General features: G+C 43.4%; 2 protein-coding genes across 2 annotated transcripts; one reads left to right on the top strand and one right to left on the bottom strand.

Moving 5' to 3' along the window:
- Positions 1–1,135: 1,135 nt before the first annotated feature.
- clcn4 (Cl-/H+ antiporter 4) lies at positions 1,136–11,513 on the bottom strand. Its single transcript, XM_087835921.1, has 12 exons — positions 11,331–11,513; positions 10,373–10,527; positions 10,159–10,258; positions 9,738–9,925; positions 9,534–9,656; positions 9,062–9,268; positions 8,864–8,944; positions 8,239–8,784; positions 7,969–8,155; positions 7,354–7,752; positions 7,053–7,269; positions 1,136–4,351 (listed from the first exon to the last, which is right to left on the bottom strand). The coding sequence occupies exons 1-12, from the start codon at positions 11,344–11,346 to the stop codon at positions 4,261–4,263; spliced, it is 2,310 nt and encodes a 769-aa protein (XP_087692047.1). The 5' UTR covers positions 11,347–11,513; the 3' UTR covers positions 1,136–4,260.
- A 2,799-nt stretch (positions 11,514–14,312) lies between these two features.
- LOC102796493 (E3 ubiquitin-protein ligase TRIM39-like) lies at positions 14,313–15,671 on the top strand. The gene has a single exon (XM_087835912.1). It carries the CDS (start codon positions 14,475–14,477, stop codon positions 15,669–15,671), a length of 1,197 nt encoding a protein of 398 aa, XP_087692038.1. The 5' UTR covers positions 14,313–14,474.
- Positions 15,672–21,058: the final 5,387 nt, after the last annotated feature.

Here is a 21,058-nt window from a genome sequence, read left to right as displayed (position 1 = left end):
GTACATGAATGTAGCGCTTTGAGTAGCACTATACAAATGCACTATACAAATGCACTATAGGCCATTTATCATCAATCAGACTGAGGATATAACAGGTTTTTATAAACATGTAAACAGTTGCTTTATTTTGCCTTTGGGGGCAAAGTCTCTGTTGCTGTAGGTCCCTGCAGGTGATGGAAGAAGTGTGAGAACAGAACATCTAAAAAAACAAAAAAACAAAACTAAAAAACATCATTGACAACCGGTCACTGCCAACCCACATAAAACACACTCTCACACACATATACTGTGGTGCTGCTGGCAGGCAGTGGGGAGAGGCGGAGATGCTGGTGCTACTCCAGGTCATGTACACCGACCTGGACTTCCTGACGGAATTCCACATGGAGCTGCAGAATTTCCTGTTTGAGAAGTACTGTCTCTGTGTCACCCAGATGGCTGGAAAACCAGGAGGGAAACACCTTCACCTCAGAAACATAAACATCAATTAAATTCAGGAGAAGTTGGTGTTTTTATATAAAAACTGCTGTTGGTGGGTCTGTGGACTCTAAAAACAAACACATAAAAAAGACTGAAATGGAAATAATATTGCAGTTACACTTTTAAAGTGTAGTAAGCTTTGTGTCGGGCTATTACTGACAAACACAGCTGATGTCCACATCATGGACCACATACAGGAAATTCAAAGGAAGTCTACACGGTCAGGTTTATAAACATGGTGGTCTTAACATCGGGATGTGTCTCCCTGTGGTTAATGTGGATTTATCTCAAATACAACGCTCAGACCATTTTGGGTCTGGAGAATCACCGCTGTGCTGTCACCTCTGTCCGCGGTACAACAAAAACACGAGTTCAGCTGTTCATAGCTACAGAGAAAAGACGTTTTAACTGTGAATAGTAATGACACAAGGTAAAAGCAGCAGCTTTAAGTTTGGCTCTAATAAACTGCACCAAGTTAATCTTACTGCTTTGATGCAGAAGCAGTTTTGTGCAGATCAAAAAGTTGGTATTGAAACACCGAATGAAACTGTTAATATGTAAAGATATTAATGTGCTCAGACAGTTCTGTTTTCATAAGAGATAATTAGAGATAATAAAAGCAAGATCCAAATGAAAAAAACAAACAGAAAAACTCTAACACAGTGCAGAGGAAGAGTTTTTATTACAGTTTTGGAGATGGAGAGAGCAACCAAAGAGGAGGAAGTGTCCAGTCCACAAATTGTTGACACAGACTCTTTCTTGAAAGATTACTGGCTGTGTTACATCAGAAATCTTAATAAATACAAATGTGTGGTGTTAATCTTACAGTTTTTATGGTGTTGTTTGGATTCAGGCTGATTTTAATGTTTGCTGATCTTTAAGAAAGGAGTTAATGCTTCTCACTTCAGAGCAGACTGTCTGTTTTGATCTATTGTATCTATTTTGTAAGGTCACAGAGGGGCTGGAGCGTATCCCACGGCGACAGGTGAAGTCAGAGAAATAACCACACTTAAATTAGGTGAAGCTAATGTGGACGTGTTTGGACTGTGGCAGGAAACAGACAGGCCTGTCAGGTCTGAACGACCAGCGCCATCTGGTGGACTAATCCAGTTCATTTAAACAGATGGATGCTTTACTGATCCCACTGATGTGAAACAGTGAGTAAATATTTTTAATATTTTTTAAAACATGGATCCAGTTTTGATTAAATTACTGTTGATTCTGTGTGATTAGAGTTTTTAAAAGCTTCTAAGTAAAAAATAAATTAAAAAAGGGAAGGAGGACTCAGAGTCGAGTTTATTCTGAGGTTAAGTTCAAAGTTTTCATTTGTTCTTCAGTCCCTTTATTTCCAAAGCCCACAAACAAAAGTGCAGATGTGTGATTTCTACCTCATAACCACCCACCATTCAAATAAAACGTGGAGTTGATGTTATCCTGTCTGAAACGCACTAACTTAGCAAACACTAAACGTTGAGTATTTACAGCACAGAGAGCTTTCCGGTACATTCTGTTGGCATTTCTCAAAGAAAACACTAAACGAACGAGTTTCCCTCAAAGGTTCTCGTCTGTGTGGAGTGTCAGAAGCACCCGTGTCTTTCCACACCAACACAAACACAACGAGCACTGAGCGCGCTCAGATCAGCTTAAAAATGACCTTCGTGGACACATTATCACATCCTCACATGGTAACAGTTAGTTAATGTCAGTTTACATAACGGGATCTCACAGTACCTTAAAGTGTTAAAGCAGCATCAGACTGGTGGATATGAAACCACTGCTTTAAAGGCTCACACACGCAGACGCACACCGTTTCTCTGACTTAGCTTCTCTTAGATGATTCACTAGAGTGAAAAGCAAAGCGTCGCTCACATGGCCTTTAATTATGAGTGACTTGGCAACATTTTCCCTTTGCTTTGTCTTTAAATCCAGTTTGTGATTAAAAGAAAGAGATCGATTAGCTTATTTGAACTGGAACTAGGGCCTGTGAGTATGTGTGGGAGCCTTTAGAGCAACTAAAGCAGGTTTCATATTGTTAAATAGGAACTTAGAGGAGGAAACGAAGCTCATTCCATCGCCTCCTCGTGCAGCTCTGGACCGCTTCCAGCACCACTGATATTTGGACACAGCTCTCTAAAAGTCCTTCAGTGACCATCTTCTCTTTAAACGAGTCAAAACAAACACCTTCAACACTGAATAAATAAATAAAACGTCAGATGTCTTCAAACCATCTCCTCAACAAGGAGAAGATCTTTTCAGCTGCTTTAGGGGTAAAATCTGCTGCAGCCGCCGTCTCTCCTGCAAAATACAGCTTTGATCATTAATATCAAATATAAATGTAGTACCAAAGAAATAATGTGGATTAAATGACTCAGCAGCAACTTCCCCTCCTGCAGCGCAGGAAAGAAACACTGAGCTGCCTGCTTTGGGAGCTGTTCTAATGGACGCTGTTTGCTTTTTAAGTTTTCTGGTTTGGTGTTAAATTAGATGTTAAATCTTTGTGCAATCAGGTCAAAGATAACAACCACAGAGCATTTTAACTCCTTACCCACTGAAATTCAACCAGGAGGAAGCCTTAAAGCTCTTCTCTGATCTGATAAACTCGTGAAAACCCCAAAACTATTCCAAAAGTCATCAAACTACAACTTTATGGATATGTAACGAGGTCAAAGCTGGTCATTCAGGGTCCAGGGGAGGTCGTCTCTATGAGGAAGACAGCTGAGATGACTGGAAGCGGTTCAGAGGTGCACACCCATCCTCTAAGATCAGGGTTGCTTTTTGATTTTTATGGGTGGAGTTTAGTTGGAGAGCTTTGTGATTTCCTCTCTGTGCAAAGAATCTGATTGGCTGGTAATTAGAAGAACAACCAATGCTACAGTAAAACAAACAAACAAACAAACAAGGTTTAGTGTTTGAGGGAGCTGGCATGTCCACCAGACGCATGAACACAGGCAGCAGTAATATATAAATATGGCAGCAACATGTACAACAAAACAAGACAAAGTGCAACAAAGTCCTCAACTTCAAATAAAATCAGCTCCAGATGTGTGTGACCCTCACAGCTGGTCCCATTTCACCTCCAGATTTAAAGATACACATGATCATTTTCCAGTTATGAATGAATATCATCTCATTCGGAAGTGTGTGTGTTTCATAGATACTTGTAGTGCATTTTCTTAACCGATAAAGTTGAATTTGGATTCAAAGAAGAGCTAAAGTTTCTAAATATGTTGACGTTTCGGGCCTGAAGATCACTCAACAGGTCTGGATCTGGAAATTTGGGGAATAGCACTTCACCAAATATGTTAAAACTTTATAAATCTTTATAAAGTCTGAGTGTTTTAGGGTTAAATATACACATCTAACACACAGAGTCGTTTGCGCTCCAAAAGAGAGGAAAGCTAGGCAGAATAAAGACACCCTTCTGAATGAGATCATCTCTAAAACCTACACCATAAATCAATAAAAACAATCATCACGGAGCCTCAGAGGTCCAAATTTCATTTAAATATGATCAGAGATAATCGTTAACCCTGCGATTCACTCCACACACACACACACACTGCCCTGAAGTTGCAGTTTCCCTTCATCTGAATCTCTAAACTGAACAAGCAGCAGCAAATGAACAACGTTAAGGTGGATTCACTATGTTTTAAAGGAGTTCCTGCCACTTGGGGGGGTATCGAGGGAGGTGGGAGGGGCTTTTCACAGGTAGCAGAGCAGCGTGGCGTCATCTTTCCAGTTTGACATATTTACACCATCAGGGCAGTAAACCCGCCTCTCACGCTAGTTGAACATGATGGACTCTGGATCCTGGTTCATCATCTGGGCCATGTGACGCAAAACGTCCTTCTTGGTGATGATGCCCAGGAGACGCCTGCAGAGGAGGGATGCAAACAAAGGTCAGAGGTCGTTGCCCATGTGATGAGTAAAGGAAGAATGTGCAGATTAGAGGAGACAAACTAAAACTGCAACCAGATCAGCTTTACAGCCACTCTGATCACACAGATCAATCAACTACAGGAGAAAGTTGAGTCTAAGACCCAGCTTCCTTTGCTGTTGCTGTTCCTGGCAGAAACAGCAGAGCATGGACACTGCGGGCTGGATCACAAAGTGTCCTGACCTCTAAACACCAGCTGGCCTCTCATATAAGTGAGTAAACACTAGGGATGGGTATCGAAAACCCGTTCTTGTTGAGAACCGGTTCCCACTGTTTCAATTCCTTGGAATTGTTTGCCATTTTTGCAAACAATTCCCTTATCGATTCCAGTCGCCCCGAATGACGTCACCCGGCAGGCATTTACCTGGCAGGAAACATGGCGGCTCAAACGCTCAAAAGTTTGATTATACTTTACGAGAACGGATGACAACAGGGCAACTTGCAATACTTGCAAAGTAGATATTTCATTTAAGGGAGGAAACACTACGAATATGCAAAAGCATTTGCTCACAAAACACGTGATAACCTTAAATGAATGTCATGTTTTTAATTCCGCTTCGGATTCGTGAATCTCAACCCAGCAGCAGCGGTAACGTTTGCGCGTCCTCTCCCGTTAATGCGGCAGGTAAATAATCAACTAACAGTGCATATTATGTTAGCGCGATCTGCCTTATTACAAAACCTGCCATTACTGTGCGTTTAGGTGACCATGATGAGAGAGACAGACAGAGTCTCTGTTTGCTGGCAGTTCTCACTGCAGTCTACCGGTAGCGTCTCCTTTCAGACCAGGATAGACGAATGTCACCGAGCAGTGACTAAGTTTGTGGTCAAAGGCTTGCACCCATTTGCCACAGAAGATGCCCCCGATTTTCAGTAAGTGAATGTGTTTAATTGTAGGCAGGGACATTACTGGATATTCTTGTGTAATTGCTACAGAATAATTTATGTTATACTTTGTTATTGCTACAGAAGAATATTTATTTTATTATTTTACATTTACAATTTTTTTTCCTGGGGACCCTGTGACACCCCATTAAAGAGCCATAGGCTGGATCTCTTAAGATCTCACTGTTGGGTTTGTAAGGCCATGTTACTCCTAAATTTCTATCTTGTTCAAAGAGAAGATATAAAACAAAGTTCTAAGCTAATCAACCTTAGTGTTCTCCTTTTTTAAAAAAAGAATCGATAAAGAATCGAATCGTTAAACAGAATCGAAAATGGAATCGGAATTGTGAAAATCTTATCAATACCCATCCCTAGTAAACACTGAATACATTTGGGTTTATTTAAATCTTGGTTATAGGAGACCTATTTTCATTTTTATTTTTTTTAAATAAGTAACAGAGGTAATAAAGATGTAATAAAGATTAAAGAAGTCATAAATTAATTGGTTTTAGGAGTTTTAACAATTATTTATGTCACTTTGCTTCATAACTATTAATACAAATGATCTCATTGAGTCACTAGAGGGAGCCGTTTGACCTTAAAATAACCTAATGAAAAAGCTGCTGATCTCTTTGATCTAAGCTAAGCCGGCTGCTGCAGAAATATGACTTTAAAAACTTCAGCCCAGCTTCACCTTCCTCCTCTTTTTTTTTAAACTGTATATTTAGAAAAAAGACTGGCACATAGAACAGAAAACACTGCACTGAACCCCCGATCTCTATTATTCTAGATAAAGCCCTGAAATACTGGCTGCTCTTACCAACAGAGCAGACAATGACATCAGAGGTGAGAAGGAAACATGAAGCTGCTGCTTCTCTGTTTCCTGCAGACTGGAGAGAATCCTGAAGAATACAGATCAGCTTCTGAGCTACAAATGGTTTCAGGGTTTTTACTGATGAACGTCACTGCTAAAGTCAAGGTATTCGCAGTGTTTTTGGTGGCAGGACAACTGCAAATGATCCAGTTTGTCACCAACAAAGTGAAACTATGTTTTCGGGACTTTGTAGGTGCTTCCTGAATGAAATCTGACCCTGTTTCTTTGAGAAGTTTCAACCCTCTAGCAGATCATTACATGCAGGAACCTTTTGAATACAAGCGCGCTCATGCTCACAGGTGCACACACGGGTGCTCACACACACAAACTACACCCTTTTTGGCTCCTACCTCAAAGCACACTGTGCACTGTCAATCCTACGTGCTGCACAATAATATTCAATATTTAGTATTTGCTGTTATCTTCACATAGATCATCACGATGATGTTGTTTATTATATTGCTCTCTTTTTTGGTTTTGTCTTTTTTCTTTCTCAACAAGTGATCCAGGTGATTGATATATGTATTTTTTGTCTGTTTGTTTTGTTTTTGGTTTTTGCCTTTTATCACCGTTCCTCTTCCCCGCTGTTTTTCTTTCCCTCTTTCTTTCTCCCAGTCATGTCTGTCCCGTGTGTAGCAAGTGAAAATAAAATAAAATAAACAATAAAAACAAAGGTCAATCAAACAGATCAATACGGCAAAGCCGGGATGGTCCATTTGGTAAAGTAAATCTGTTGGGCATCTTTCTTTGCCTTTAGATAATAATTCTGATGGCAAAAGAACATAAATGGGACAGGCGAAAAAAAAAAGAAAAAGGAGAATTTTCAACTGTTTCCATATTTCAGGCTGTAACAGCAGATGGCATTTGGCGTGCTCTTACCCGCTCCTGGTGACCAGACACTGGCGCAGACCAAGCTTGCGGAAGATGTCCACCACGGTCTCCATGGGCGTGTGGTCGGTGACGGTGAATGGGCTGAGGTTGAGGATGCGTCGCAGCTTAAGCGGCTGTGGGTTGCTCGCCGGCAGCTGCGGTGCGTCCTCGGTGAAGTAGACCACTGAGCTGCTCACCACGCCGTCCTGCTTCTGACGGGCGTTCTCTGTGGATGGATCGAGGGGAGGAGTCAGTGGAAACATTCCGATCGGATTCACTAAAGACTAATGTGCATTTGCGGTTGACTTACTGATGGCGAGCGTGAGGTCTCTGCGCTGGACGAAGCCGATGAGCCTCTCTGACTCTCTGGACACGACCACGGGGAAACCGTTGTAGTCCGTGTCTTTGATCAGCGTCTCCACATCCTCTACTGTCGTGGAGTCCTGCGTGAGGACAGCCAGCGGCGGGTCATTCCTGCGGGGACGCATCACGTCGGTGGCGAGCGTGCGGTGGGTGAACTCGTCCCGCACGTCCAGGTACGGGTAGCCGTTTAGCAGGATGTGTGACTCGTAGATGCCCTCCTTACCGAATGCATCTGCCACCCACTTGCTGGTGACGGCGGCGGCCATCAGGGGGACGATGTACTCCAAGCCGCCGGTGAGCTCAAACATGATGACCACCAGCGAGACGGTCATTCTCGTCACACCGCCTGAAGCAACACAAACACAGCTGCTTCATCACAGGAGGAGACTTAATTCAACCATTCACAGTGTGAGAAGTTTCTGCTGTTTACCAGGGGCAGCCAATCAGAACAAAGCTTGAGTTAAAAGGGGAGGAGCTAAACCAGCTTGTTTCAGGCAGGCCTGACACAAGGCCTCATCATGTCTACATCTTAAAGCTTCTAATGGGTGAACGGTGCACTTACCCAGGCAGGCGGCGGCTCCCACCATGGCGTACAGTCCCGGCGTGACGCAGTCGGCGCCGGGCCGGCACCAGTTCTTGAAGATGATCCAGTCGTGGTGATGGTAGGCCATCTGCTCGACGGCGATCCCGACGATCCGCCCGGCGATGGCCCCGACCGCCATGCTGGGGATGAAGAGACCCGAGGGGATCTGAGGAGGAAAGAGATCCGCTCAGGGAAACAGAAACAGGAAACAAACACCGACTTCCAGCCCATCGTCTTCCTCGCACTGACCTTCATGCCGAAGGTGAAGATGGTGATAACGATCTTGAAGATGAGTGCGAGGGTGAGCTGCCACAGGGCGTTGTAGACACCAGGTCCCGCCGGGCGGTCCGGGATGTCGTCCACCGGCCGGCTCATGTTGGGGTTGTTGACGTAATCGCAGAGCTGCGACGACTCGAGCGCGCCACAGTCATTGAAGAGCTCTGAGATAAGCTCGCTGGTGCTGCGGCGGGTGTATGGGTTGGGGTAAGCCAGAAGGGCAGTGATCCCCGTCACGGCAATCACCTCCAAGACCGGGTACTTCCCCAGCTGTGTGGTCTTCCTCCGCCGGCACCAGGCGATGTTGGCCCGGATGAAGAGAGTCCCCCAGAGGCCACCGAAGACGCCAAGCAGGATAAAGGGCACCAGCTCGGCCATGTACCACGGCGTGTGGTACTCCACATAGAAGAGCACCAGGCGGCTGTTTCCAAATGGGTTGATAGAGCGCAGCGTGAAGGCCGCGACCAGTGCGGCGAAGAAGGAGCGCCACAGAGTCTTCAGAGGGAAGTAGTAGCTGACCTGCAGGAGGAAGCACAGGACATTGTTAGGAGAGAGGAGGAAGAGCTACAGATACTCTGTGTCCGGTCTGATAGCCGACCTCTTCCAGACTGAACAGGACTCCTCCGATGGGCGCACCAAACGCCACCGACACTCCAGCTGCCGCCGCTGCCGACAGCACCTGCAGGAGGCAGACACACATACATCTACGTGACCTTTCCTTCATCGAGGGGCACTGTGAGGAAATCTTACTGCCCTTAAAAGGTCAAAGGTCAGGAGTGTTTTTTCCGCAGCATACCTCTCGCCTCTTGCCCTCGTTCTTGCTGTACTTGGAGAAAAGGCTGCAGAAGAGGTTTCCGCAGCAACACGCCACATGGACCAGAGGACCCTCCTTCCCCAGGCTCAGGCCCGACGACACGGCCAGCACCAGCGTGACTGTCTTGATCAGCAGGGTCCACTTCCCCAGGTAGCCCCGGATGATGAAGCCGCTGAGGATCGTCTTGATCTGACAAAACATGCAAACAGACGGAGACATGTGAGAGCAAACACACAGCTGAATCAGACTCCATTTAAAAAGTCCCGCAGGAAAACTGTTAAAAACCATCTAACTGTGGTGTCCACTGATGTCATGGCTTCAGTTCCTGTATCTGCATGGGGGCGTGGCCTAATGCCACCTGCTGCAAGTAACACACCTCATTAGAAGCCTGCTCAAATGAACTGAGCCAACTCCAACTGATTGAATTTGTTTATCCAGTGAAAAAGTTTGTTACCTCCGGGATTCCCGACCCGCAGGCGTACGGAGCGAACACTCGCACCAGCGACACCGCCAGGAAGGAGAAGAGCAGAGCCCATAGGATGTACAGGAAGTAGTTCAGCACGTACGCTCCGGCTCCCTGAGAGAACACAGAGTTAGCTCATCACTCTGTCCACTCATTGAAGAAACACACACAACCACTAAAAGCGGGCAACTCAACCTCGGCGTGGCCTGTCATCAGCTCCGCCCACTTCTGCCACTGTGGGCACTTGTCCCGGTCGTCAAACGTGGTCTCGTTGGAGGTCCAGCAGCACTGCTCATGGCTGTACCAGAACGCCGAGAGGCACACACCCTCCTTCAGGTCCGTCATCCAGTCCACGGCGAGGTCGATCACGCCGGCCAGCGTCCCTGTGGAGGAGAAGGGGAGGAGTCATTCCACCTCAGAGACACCTTCATCACTCTCAGATTGCTCCTGTTTCTCTTCTGGTGTCGCTCGGACATCCAGAGAGACGTCTGCAGCTTCAACAACAGAGTAAGAAACAGAAATAAAGGTAAAAAGGAAGCTAGATAGATGAAGCCTGGGAAATTTAAGCCCAGCAGCACGAAGAGGAGGAGGAGATCAGAGACACGGCGAGCCTGACCTGAGAGGAGGCCGATGAGCAGCATCACCACCCATCCCGACCAGGCGTCCAGCAGGCTCTTAATCAGCTCCCAGAGGGACTCTTTGCTCTTGCTGGTGATCTGCAGAAACACAGGATCAACTTACAGGTTTGCTGTGTGGATTTCAAATAAAAGCTCACGCATCACGCCTCACGCCTCACAATGAGGAGGGAGAGGAATAGATGGAGCACACACCTTACGGTGGCGGTCCGTGTCCCTGGATTTCTCTCTCAGCCAGTCAATGGTGTGGAAGTCTTCGTACGTGCTCACATCGGGGAAAGGCTCATCCAGGAAGTCCATCAGGTTCCCAGCACCGTTCATCTCCTCCGTGGGCGTGGCGGCGTTCACACCTGGAAGAAAGTGAGGACGTCATCAGTGTTAATTTGATTTGTAAACACTCACTGTTTATTTAACGTTAATGTCCATGCTCATCGGTTTAATGAGATTTCACCTGCTCAACACACTCATATAAATAAGAATAAAAGCTTAAATTAAAGATCCACGTGTTTTTAATAATATTTTTGTTTATCCCGAGGAGGAGGAGCCGGGTGCTAAATGGTAAATGGACTGGTTCTTATATAGCGCTTTTCTACTCTGTCCGAGCACTCAAAGTGCTTTATACAGCTAATTCATTCACCCAATCACACCCATTCACACAAGCACTTCTAAGCTTAAGTGCTAAGTATCTAACATTCATACACATTCACACTCCGATGGATGCATCGGAGAGCAACATGGGGTTAGTATCTTGCCCAAGGATATTTGGCATGCAGAGTGGAGCAGCCTGGGATTGAACCACCGACCTTCTGGTTAGTGGCTGATCCGCTCTGCCACCTGAGCTACAGCCACCCCAATAAACAGCCTTTATCTCAGCCTTTACTGAATTCAATCGATGAGTTAAAAGGAGGAGGGGAAACATTTCACCTGCCTCATATTACAGGATGAGGGCAGATCTCCTCACTTTTACCTGAACAACAAAAACAACTATCTCTATGAATGCAATCACCACCGAGAGTCTCCACTGTGTTTGTCAGACTTCACACATGAAATGATCCAGCAGCACGAACAGCACTGCAGAGCCTTTATTTACGTTAGCTCCTGAAGCTAACCAGGCTAACTCAGCATCATTTCACTGGCTGTTGTTGTTGTTTACCTTCAGCGACCTCCATGTTGCTCCGTGCTCACCGCTGCGGGTCTAAAATAAAATCTCTTCAATTATTAACTGATACGTTGTCAAATAAAAATGTCATTTTAGTAAAATTCGGCGAGAGATAAACAAATAAAAGCCGACAGGAGCGTCGCAGAAGGTTCCCTGCAACCTGTCAGTATCGCGATACTTGGGGATCGCGCTTTGCTTGGACCACCTCAAAGCTCGTCGTGTTTCAGGTGTTTGGAGTCTTTTCTGCCCTCTGGTGGCCACGCGTGGGAATTACAAGAAAGAGTAAAGTTTGAAAAATTACAAACCAGTCAAAGTCAAATGTATTTATATAGCACATTTAAAACAAGAACCGTTGACCAAGGTGGTGTACAATTAAGATAATTGAGAGAAATAAAAACATAGAATCAAAAAATTAGAAGATTTGAGTAAGAAATAAGATAAATAAAAGTAATACAAGCTCATTCTGATTTAAAAGTCAAGGAATAAAACTTGGGTTTTCAGACGGGTTTTAAAAGTGTCCAATGTCCAACGACTAAAATTTACAGCTGCCTACATGGACAAGCCAAATAGGTGTCTTCTGGAGAATTTTTTATGGTCAGATCAGACAAACATGGAATTATTCGGACACAATGATGAGTATGTTTCGGTGAGAAAAGTCAATTGGACCTAAGAACTGTCATAAATCATGCTCTAGGGCTGATTTGCTGTGAAATTCTTTGAAAATGTGTGGGTTAAGTCCATATCAGGAAACTCTTGGCATTTGCATTTCTACCAAAGAGAGTCTCTGCAAATATCTAGAATTCAAAAGCTTGCTGATCAAAAGGAAACTTGTCAAAAGAGACATTTATTAGTGGCGTGCATGTTTATATTTGAGCCTGTACGTTTAGAGAAAAACTAAAATAATTTCAAAGTTGTGCACCCAACTAAAGTCAGTAAAGATGCATGATGTGCAGTTTACCCCACCCTGAAAAAAAAGCAGTTACAACACCAGTTTAAAGATATTTACAACATTACAGTGAGCTTCACTTCCAATTGAATATTTACTGGTAAACAATGTCTCTCACCTGCTGAAAGAGGCGGGGGAAAACCTGAAGGATGAGAAATTCAGCGTCAGAATTCAGAAATGAAAGTGAGAGATACACCTGAGCAAAAATCTATTTCTCTTTAAAAGAACCTAAAACTTTGCTCATTGAGCCTTTTGCTACGACACAGCAGGGCTTCTGTCCAACAGAGCTTATACAGGTGACCATGATCAGGCTGTTTTAAATGTCTAAATTTAAACTCTCCTCTTTCACAGTTTAAGAATCAAACATCAAATACAAAAACAACCCTACGCCCACTTCTGTGACAAACATGAGTTTTCTTATTTGGACAACTCTTTGGTAATCTTGAGCTGTGATTGGCTGAAAAGTGATAAACCTTGTTGTTTCTTTGGTTGTTGAACCATGTGGGAACCGATACAATGTATTGTAAATTATTAGAATTAAATAAACCATTAAAATAAATGTAGTAAGATGTGACACAAAACTCTAGATGGATGACATTCCACTGATGAAAGTTGGATGATAATGAAGGATGAAACTAAAAGCATGTGTAACAATAGAAATTCACTTGAGCAGAATCAGTTTCTTTTCAAATGAACATTAAACTGAGCTCACTGATCCTTTCATATCAGCACAGCAGAGCTTCTTTCCAACACTGGTGAGTACAGATGATCATGATTGAACTGTTTAAAAGTCTAAATGTGGATCATCCTCCAGAGACAATGAAGTTTACAATTAAATCTCTAATCTCAGGGTCAACTGGATCCATCAGGTTTTCCTCAACAACACAGCAGAGTCTTTACAAACATTGGTAAGTGAACTCATGACACTCACTTTCACAGCAACTTGTTCATTCACATTTTTTTAAATTTAAAAGGGACCGACATAGTTAGGTGAGAGTTTCTTTGACTTGTATTGTAAAGACACATACTTTGTGGACTTTTTGGTCAGACTTTCTGACATGGGTGGTATCTTGGTGCTGGGATCCAGTGGTTGGCCAGACGTCTATTTTGCTTAGAGGGCCTTCTCATGTGGACCTCCCTAACTACCAACATGCAAGATGTTGTAGTGAGGAAACAGTAATCCCATCTTTGATAGCAGATGATTTATGGTAGTGGGTAACCCAGTAAAGACTTTAATGGGGAAAGACCAGTAGAGAGAGCAGTGGAAGTTATGGAGTTATGTGTGTATTTGATCAGGACAGTTTGAAGCTCAGGAGGACTGGTTAAAGGAGGCAAAAGGGCAGCTTATACCTCTTGGTTAGCTTTCTCCATTGCCCGGTGGTCTGAGGATAGAAATCAGAAGAGAGACTAACTTGAGCTCTCAGGGGCATTCACACTGATGACATTCAACATCATCCCTTCGATTTCTATCTTCAAACAGATCTAAGACTAAAAGAACTGCGTGATACTTTTTATTTAGAGCAGTGTGACATGTGAACTTTGGGATCACAGGGATTAATTTCACATACACTGACTTATTATTATTTCAAACTTTCATCATGTTTATCTTGACCATCCAGCACTGGAAAAGGAGACATAAGACAGAAATGAAGAAAAAGCAGAACAAGTCTTCTTTAAATATGATTAAAACTGAATTTAAAATAAAATCATTTTCTTGTCTTTCTCACTCAGAGTGCAGACATGTCTGCTGCCAGCTGTCTTCTATCTGAAGATCAGTTTCTGTGCTCCATCTGTCTGAATGTCTTCACTGATCCAGGCTCCACACCATGTGGACACAACTTCTGCAAAAACTGCATCAGTCAACACTGGGATATCAGTGAGAGGTGTCAGTGTCCTTTGTGTAAAAAGATCTTTCAGACCAGACCTGAGCTGCACATCAACACTTTCATCTCTGAGATGGTTTCGGAGTTTAGATCTGAAGCTCAGCAGAAAGTCAGCAGCAGCAGCTCAGAGCAACAAGCTGCCAAACCAGGAGAAGTTCCCTGTGACATCTGCACTGGAACCAAACTGAAGGCTATGAAGTCCTGCCTGGTGTGTCTGGCCTCCTACTGTCAGACTCACCTGGAGCCTCATCTGACAGCTTCACGGCTGAAAAGACATCAGCTGATTGATCCTGAGGAGAACCTGGAAGGATGGATATGTATATGAAGCATGATAAACCTCTGGAGCTGTTCTGTAAGACCGATCAGACATGTGTCTGCATGCTCTGCTCTGTTATAGACCACAGGACTCATGAGTTTGTTTCTCTGAGAGAAGAATGTGAAGTAAAGAAGGCAGAGCTGGGGAAGACTGAGGCTGAAACTCAACAGATGATCCAGAAGAGACAACTGAAGATTCAGGAGATCAAAGAGTCAGTGAAGATGAGCAAAGATGCTGCAGAGAGAAAGAAAGCAGAAGGTGTTCAGGTCTTCACTGCTCTGAAGGAGTCTGTTGACAGAAGCCTGAACGAGCTCATAAAGGAGATTGAAGAGAAACAGGAAACAACAGAGAAACAGGCTGAAGGTTTCATCACAGATCTGGAACAGGAAATATCTGAGCTGATGAAGAGAAGCTCTGAGGTGGAGCAGCTCTTACGCTCTAAAGATCACCTCCACCTTCTCCAAAGATTCTCATCCCTGAAAGCTGCTCCAACCACCAAGGACTGGACAGAGGTCAGTATCCATCCACCATCATATGAGGGGACTGTGGTGAGAGCTGTGGTGAGAGCTGTGGATCAGCTGAAGGAGATATTCAGTAAAGACATGAAGAAGCTGTTTGAGGCTGAACTGAAGAGGGTCCAGCAGTATGCAGTGGATGTGACTCTTGATCCTGATACAGCACATCCTTTTCTCATCCTGTCTGATGATGGAAAACAAGTACACTGTGGTGAAGAGGAGAATGATCTTCCAGACAACCCAGAGAGATTTTCTAAATTTCCCATTGTTTTAGGAAAGCAGAGTTTATCTTCAGGCAGATTTTACTTTGAGGTTCAGGTTAAAGAAAAGCCTGACTGGGTTTTAGGAGTGGCCAGAGAGTCAGTCAACAGGAAGGAAGTCATGACATTGAGTCCTAAAAATGGTTACTGGATTGTAGGAGTATGTGAAAATATTTGTGTAGCAGTTGATGACCTTCCAGTCCATCTCCCTCTTCAGTCTGGTCCTCAGAAGGTGGGGGTGTTTGTGGATTATGAGGAGGGTCTGGTGTCCTTTCATGATGTAGATGATGTAGATGTGATATATTCCTTTTCTGGCTTCTCCTTCACTGAGAAACTCTACCCATTCTTCTGTCCCGGCAGTAATGATGGTGGTAAAAACTCTGATCCTCTGATTATCTGTCCAGTCAATCAGTGAGTCTGATCTTTTTCCTTGAGGAAATTGGATCAAATACAGATTAATCTTAACATTTAAGCTGACAGAGAAGAAGTCCTAAAAACATAACTGAGCAAACTGCACCTGCTAATGAAGATGAAGCTGCAATGAAGAAGCTGCAAAACAAGCCAGTAAACTGAACTTTAGCTGATTTTTCCCATTTGTCTGAGGAAGTCCAGTGTGACAAAGAAGAAACTCTAGTCGTCTTTTCTTGCATTGTATGGCAAAGGCACAGACATTAAATTATATACTGTACACAGAAATGAGTACAAATGTTAATATTTTATTATTTTTACTTATCTATTGTTAACTATCAAAATATGGTGGATAAACTGTTCTGTTGTCTTAACATGTACAGTATGCTTATTCAGAATGAAAGAATTAAAATCTGAACGTACCATCTTTTTTGATCTTTTCTTTGATGACAATCAGCTGCTGAGCTTCAGCCTTCTTACCTCTGAGGTGATCACAGAATGAGCGGCTGTAAACCTTTAGAAAGACCCACATTTGCATCAGTAAAATTATTAATAACATGCAAGTGTTAAATACATCTTTCAGATGATATTTAAACATTTTTGGAGCCCTGAGATATTTGATTTAAAAAAAGACACCCCACGGATCACTGACATTCATTCATTACTTGTGCACATGTTAAGTTGTGGTTGTGGTATTTAAACATTTTATTAAGGTGGCACAGTAACAGAGCCGTTAATGCTGGGGAGAGTCCTTCCTGAATAACTCACTCTCCAGATCCAGCAACTAACCCCCCTGATACACGCTCACGTTTTTCAGGCCGCAAAATCAAAACATATGTCTTAAAAAAACAGTAATATTGTAACAGAGGTACTGAACATATCACAATAAAAGCAGCTTTAGTATCATTATAATCATGTATACACACACACTATAAACCTTACACTTGCCACTGACACTGCTCCCTCTGCCACTTTGTTTTCTTGTAGATAGATCAGTCTTTTATTTTAAGCTAGAAAAGAATGTTTTGTGTGTTGTTTTGGCCTTGGACACCCTGAAGCTAAGACCTTTCATGTGTTCATTTATTTTTGTCCTGTAATTGATTTATTTGCCTTGATTTTTGAAATTCAATTCAATTCAATTTTATTTATATAGTGCCAAATCACAAAAACAGTCGCCTCAAGGCGCTTTATATTGTAAGGGAGACACTACAATAATAGATACAGATAAAAACCCAACAGTCATATGACCCCCTATGAGCAAGCACTTTGGCGACAGTGGGAAGGAAAAACTCCCTTTTAACAGGAAGAAACCTCCGGCAGAACCAGGCTCAGGGAGGGGCAGCCATCTGCTGCGACCGGTTGGGGTGAGAGAAGAAAAACAGGATAAAGACATGCTGTGGAAGAGAGACAGAGATTAATAACAGATATGATTCAATGCAGAGAGGTCTATTAACACATAGTGAGTGAGAAAGGTGACTGGAAAGGAAAAACTCAATGCATCATGGGAATCCCCGGCAGCCTAAGTCTATTGCAGCATAATTCAGGGTTCAGGGTCACCTGGTCCAGCCCTAACTATATGCTTTACCAAAAAGGAAAGTTTTAAGCCTAATCTTAAAAGTAGAGATAGTGTCTGTCTCCCGAATCCAAACTGGAAGCTGGTTCCACAGAAGAGGGGCCTGAAAACTGAAGGCTCTCCCTCCCATTCTACTTTTAAATACTCTAGGAACAACAAGTAGGCCTGCAGAGCGAGAGCGAAGTGCTCTAATAGGGTGATATGGTACTACAAGGTCATTAAGATAAGATGGGGCCTGATGATTTAAGACCTTGTATGTGAGGAGCAGGATTTTGAATTCAACTCTGGATTTAACAGGAAGCCAATGAAGGGAAGCCAACACAGGAGAAATATGCTCTCTCTTTCTAGTCCCTGTCAGTACTCTTGCTGCAGCATTTTGGATTAACTGAAGGCTTTTCAGGGAGTTTTTAGGACATCCTGATAATAATGAATTGCAGTAGTCCAGCCTGGAAGTAATAAATGCATGAACTAGTTTTTCAGCGTCACTCTGAGACAGGATATTTCTAACTTTAGAGATGTTGCGCAAATGGAAGAAAGCAGTTTTACATATTTGTTTAATATGTGCGTTAAAGGACATATCCTGGTCAAAAATAACTCCAAGGTTCCTCACACCGTTACTGGAGGCCAAGGTAATGCCATCCAGAGTAAGAATCTGGTTAGATACCATATTTCTAAGATTTTCAGGGCCGAGTACAATGACCTCAGTTTTATCTGAGTTAAGAAGCAGAAAGTTAGTGGCCATCCAAGTCTTTATGTCTTTAAGACATTCCTGCAGTTTAACTAATTGTTGTGTGTTATCTGGCTTCATGGACAGATAGAGTTGGGTGTCATCAGCATAGCAGTGAAAATGTATATTATGTCTTCTAATGATACTGCCTAAGGGAAGCATGTATAATGTAAACAGAATTGGTCCTAGCACCAAACCCTGTGGAACTCCATAATTGACCTTAGTGTGTGACGAGGACTCTCCATTTACATGTACAAATTGGAGTCTATTATATAGATATGATACAAACCACAACAGCACAGTACCTGTAATACTGTGTAGTACCTACAGCATGTTCTAATCACTCTAATAGGATATTATGGTCAACAGTATCGAATGCTGCACTAAGGTCTAGCAGTACAAGCACAGAAAAGAGTCCACTGTCAGAGGCCATAAGAAGATCATTTGTAACCTTCACTAAAGCTGTTTCTGTGCCGTGATGAACTCTGAAACCTGACTGAAACTCTTCAAATAAGCCATTCCTCTGCAGATGATCTGTTAGCTGTTTGACAACTACTCCTTCAAGGATTTTTGATATGAAAGGAAGGTTGGAGATTGGCCTATAATTAGCTAAGACAGTTGGGTCTAGGGATGGCTTTTTAAGTAAAGGTTTAACTACAGCCAGCTTGAAGGCCTGTGGTACATAGCCGATAGATAGGTTGATCATATTTAAGATTGAAGCATTAATTATTGGCAAGACTTCTTTGAGCAGTTTTGTAGGAATGGGGTCTAAAAGACACATTGATGGTTTGGAGGAAGTAATTATTGAAGTTAACTCAGAAAGATCAATTGGAGAAAAAGAGTCTAACTTAACATCAATGGTACTAAGAGTAGCTGTAGATAATATTACATCTGTGTGATGATTATTGGTAATGTTTTCTCTAATTATTAAAGTTTATTTGTGAAGAAGTTCATGAAGTCATTACTAGTTAACGTTAAAGGGATGGTTGACTCAACAGTGCTCTGACCTTTTGTCAGCCTGGCTACAGTGATTTTCTTCAATCAGTGATGAATAGTAAGATGTTCTGGCTTTCTTATAAAGCAACAAACTATTTCTCCAGGCTAAATGATGATCTTCTTGTGATCTTGTGATGATCTTCTTCTTGTGACACGCCATTTCCTCTCCAGCTTACAAGTTATCTGCTTTAGGCTACGTGTTTGAGAATTATACCACAGAGTCAGGTACATCTGATTTGACGCCTTAGTTTTCACTTGAGCTACAGTATCCAGAGTCGTACGTAGTGAAGAAGTAAAATTATTAACAAGATAATCTACCTCTGTTCAGGTAACTGCTCTGCTCTATGTTGGTACAGGGCGTTGAAGGTGATAACAGTGGGTGGATTATATTCTTAAACTTAGTTACAGCTCTTTCAGAAAGACATCTACTGTGATGAAGTCTACTCTCCACTGCTGTGTAATCAATTATTGTAAATGTAAATGTTATCAGGAAATGATCAGACAGGAGCGGGTTTTCAGGAAACACTGTTAAATGTTCAGTTTCTGTGCCATATGTTAAAACAAGATCTAGAGTGTGATTAAAGTGGTGGGTGGGTTCTTTTACATTTTGAGAGAAGCCAATTGAGTCTAATAATAGATTAACAGATAAAGATAAACTAACATAATCATCCTGCTGCAACCAGGTTTCTGTAAGGCAAAGTAAATCGATTTCTTGATCAATTATTATTTTATTTTATTTATTTATTTATTATTTTGCCTGTCCCATTTGGTTCTTTAGCCCTCAGAATTGTTGTCTGAAGACCAACAAGGATACCCAATGGATTTTCTTTGCCAAATGGATCATCACGGCCTTGCTGTATTGGTCCATTTGATCAGCCTTTGTTGTTATTATTTATTTTATTTTATTTTCAGTTGTTACAGACGGGACAGACATGACTGAGGGATAGGAAAGGGAGAAAGAAAGATGAAGGAAAAGAAAAACAGAAGGGAAGAGGGACAGTGAGAAAGGGCACTTAAAAAGAGAAAGAAGAGAAAAAAATCTCCTGGATCACCTGTTGAGAGAAAAAGAAGAGAAAACAAGCAAAAACAACAGAGCAACATACTAAACACAACACCATCACGTTAATCTAGCTATGTGTAAACAGCAGTAAATACTAAATATTGAATGTTGTTGTGCAGCACGTAGGACCGACAGCGCACAATGTGCTTGGAAATAGCAGCCAATAAAGGTGTAGTTTATGTCTATGAACAGTGAACACCCGTGTGCACACTGTGGATCAGTGCGCTTGTATTCAAAAGGTTTCCCCATGTAACGGTCTGCTAGAGGATGTAGAGAGCCATAGCCCTGTCCCCCAGGGCATGAAGCAGGCATGGAGGAGATCCAGGCTCCAGACATCCAGAGGCCCCAGAGTGCAAGAGCCCAAGGAGGACCACCGGAGGGGCATCCGTGCCACCCTCCTGGGAAGAGCTGAGGAGAGCCCCAGATGAGGGGTCACCCAGTAGCCACGGAGCAGAAGCCAGAGGGGGCTGCAGTGGCGTGCCCATCGGCTCTGCCGGCAGCCAGCTGTGCCAGAGTGAACTGAGCTGCAGGCCCAGAGGCCGGAGGCCCGAGGGCCCCCTTTGCCCCGGAAGAGGACTGACCGAGCAACAGGCACCAGGCCCCGCCAAGTAGTCACCAGGAGTAAGCTGGGACATACCTGAGTGCCCAGCCCCGGACACCAAGAACCACCAACGCACCAACCCCTGACGGCATCAGTTACCGGCAGGGAGTGTGGTGAGGGAAGATAGGCCTCCACACTTTGGAGGGCCTGGGAGTTCCCAGAGAGGTGGAGTGTAAGACCCGACCTGACATATAAACATAGACAAACAGGCACACAAAGACACAAACATGCATTCCCACCCTCATGCACACATATACAAATACTCAGCACTCACCCAACGTAGGGATAGACATACATGGACACTGTACACACAATCACACTCCCCAAACAAACTCTATACCCCAGGTCCAGGTAGGACCCAGAAGATGTTACCCTTTCCCCCGGGGTGGAGGCAAGCAGACCGCCCCAGGCTCCGCAGCAGCAGGGAGGCCCCGCAT

Source organism: Neolamprologus brichardi, chromosome 23 (genome assembly GCF_056152115.1).
Source record: "Neolamprologus brichardi isolate AB-2024 chromosome 23, ASM5615211v1, whole genome shotgun sequence".
Classification (NCBI taxonomy): domain Eukaryota; kingdom Metazoa; phylum Chordata; class Actinopteri; order Cichliformes; family Cichlidae; genus Neolamprologus; species Neolamprologus brichardi.
Note: the sequence above shows the minus strand (reverse complement) of the source record. Positions and strands in the feature narration are given on the sequence as shown.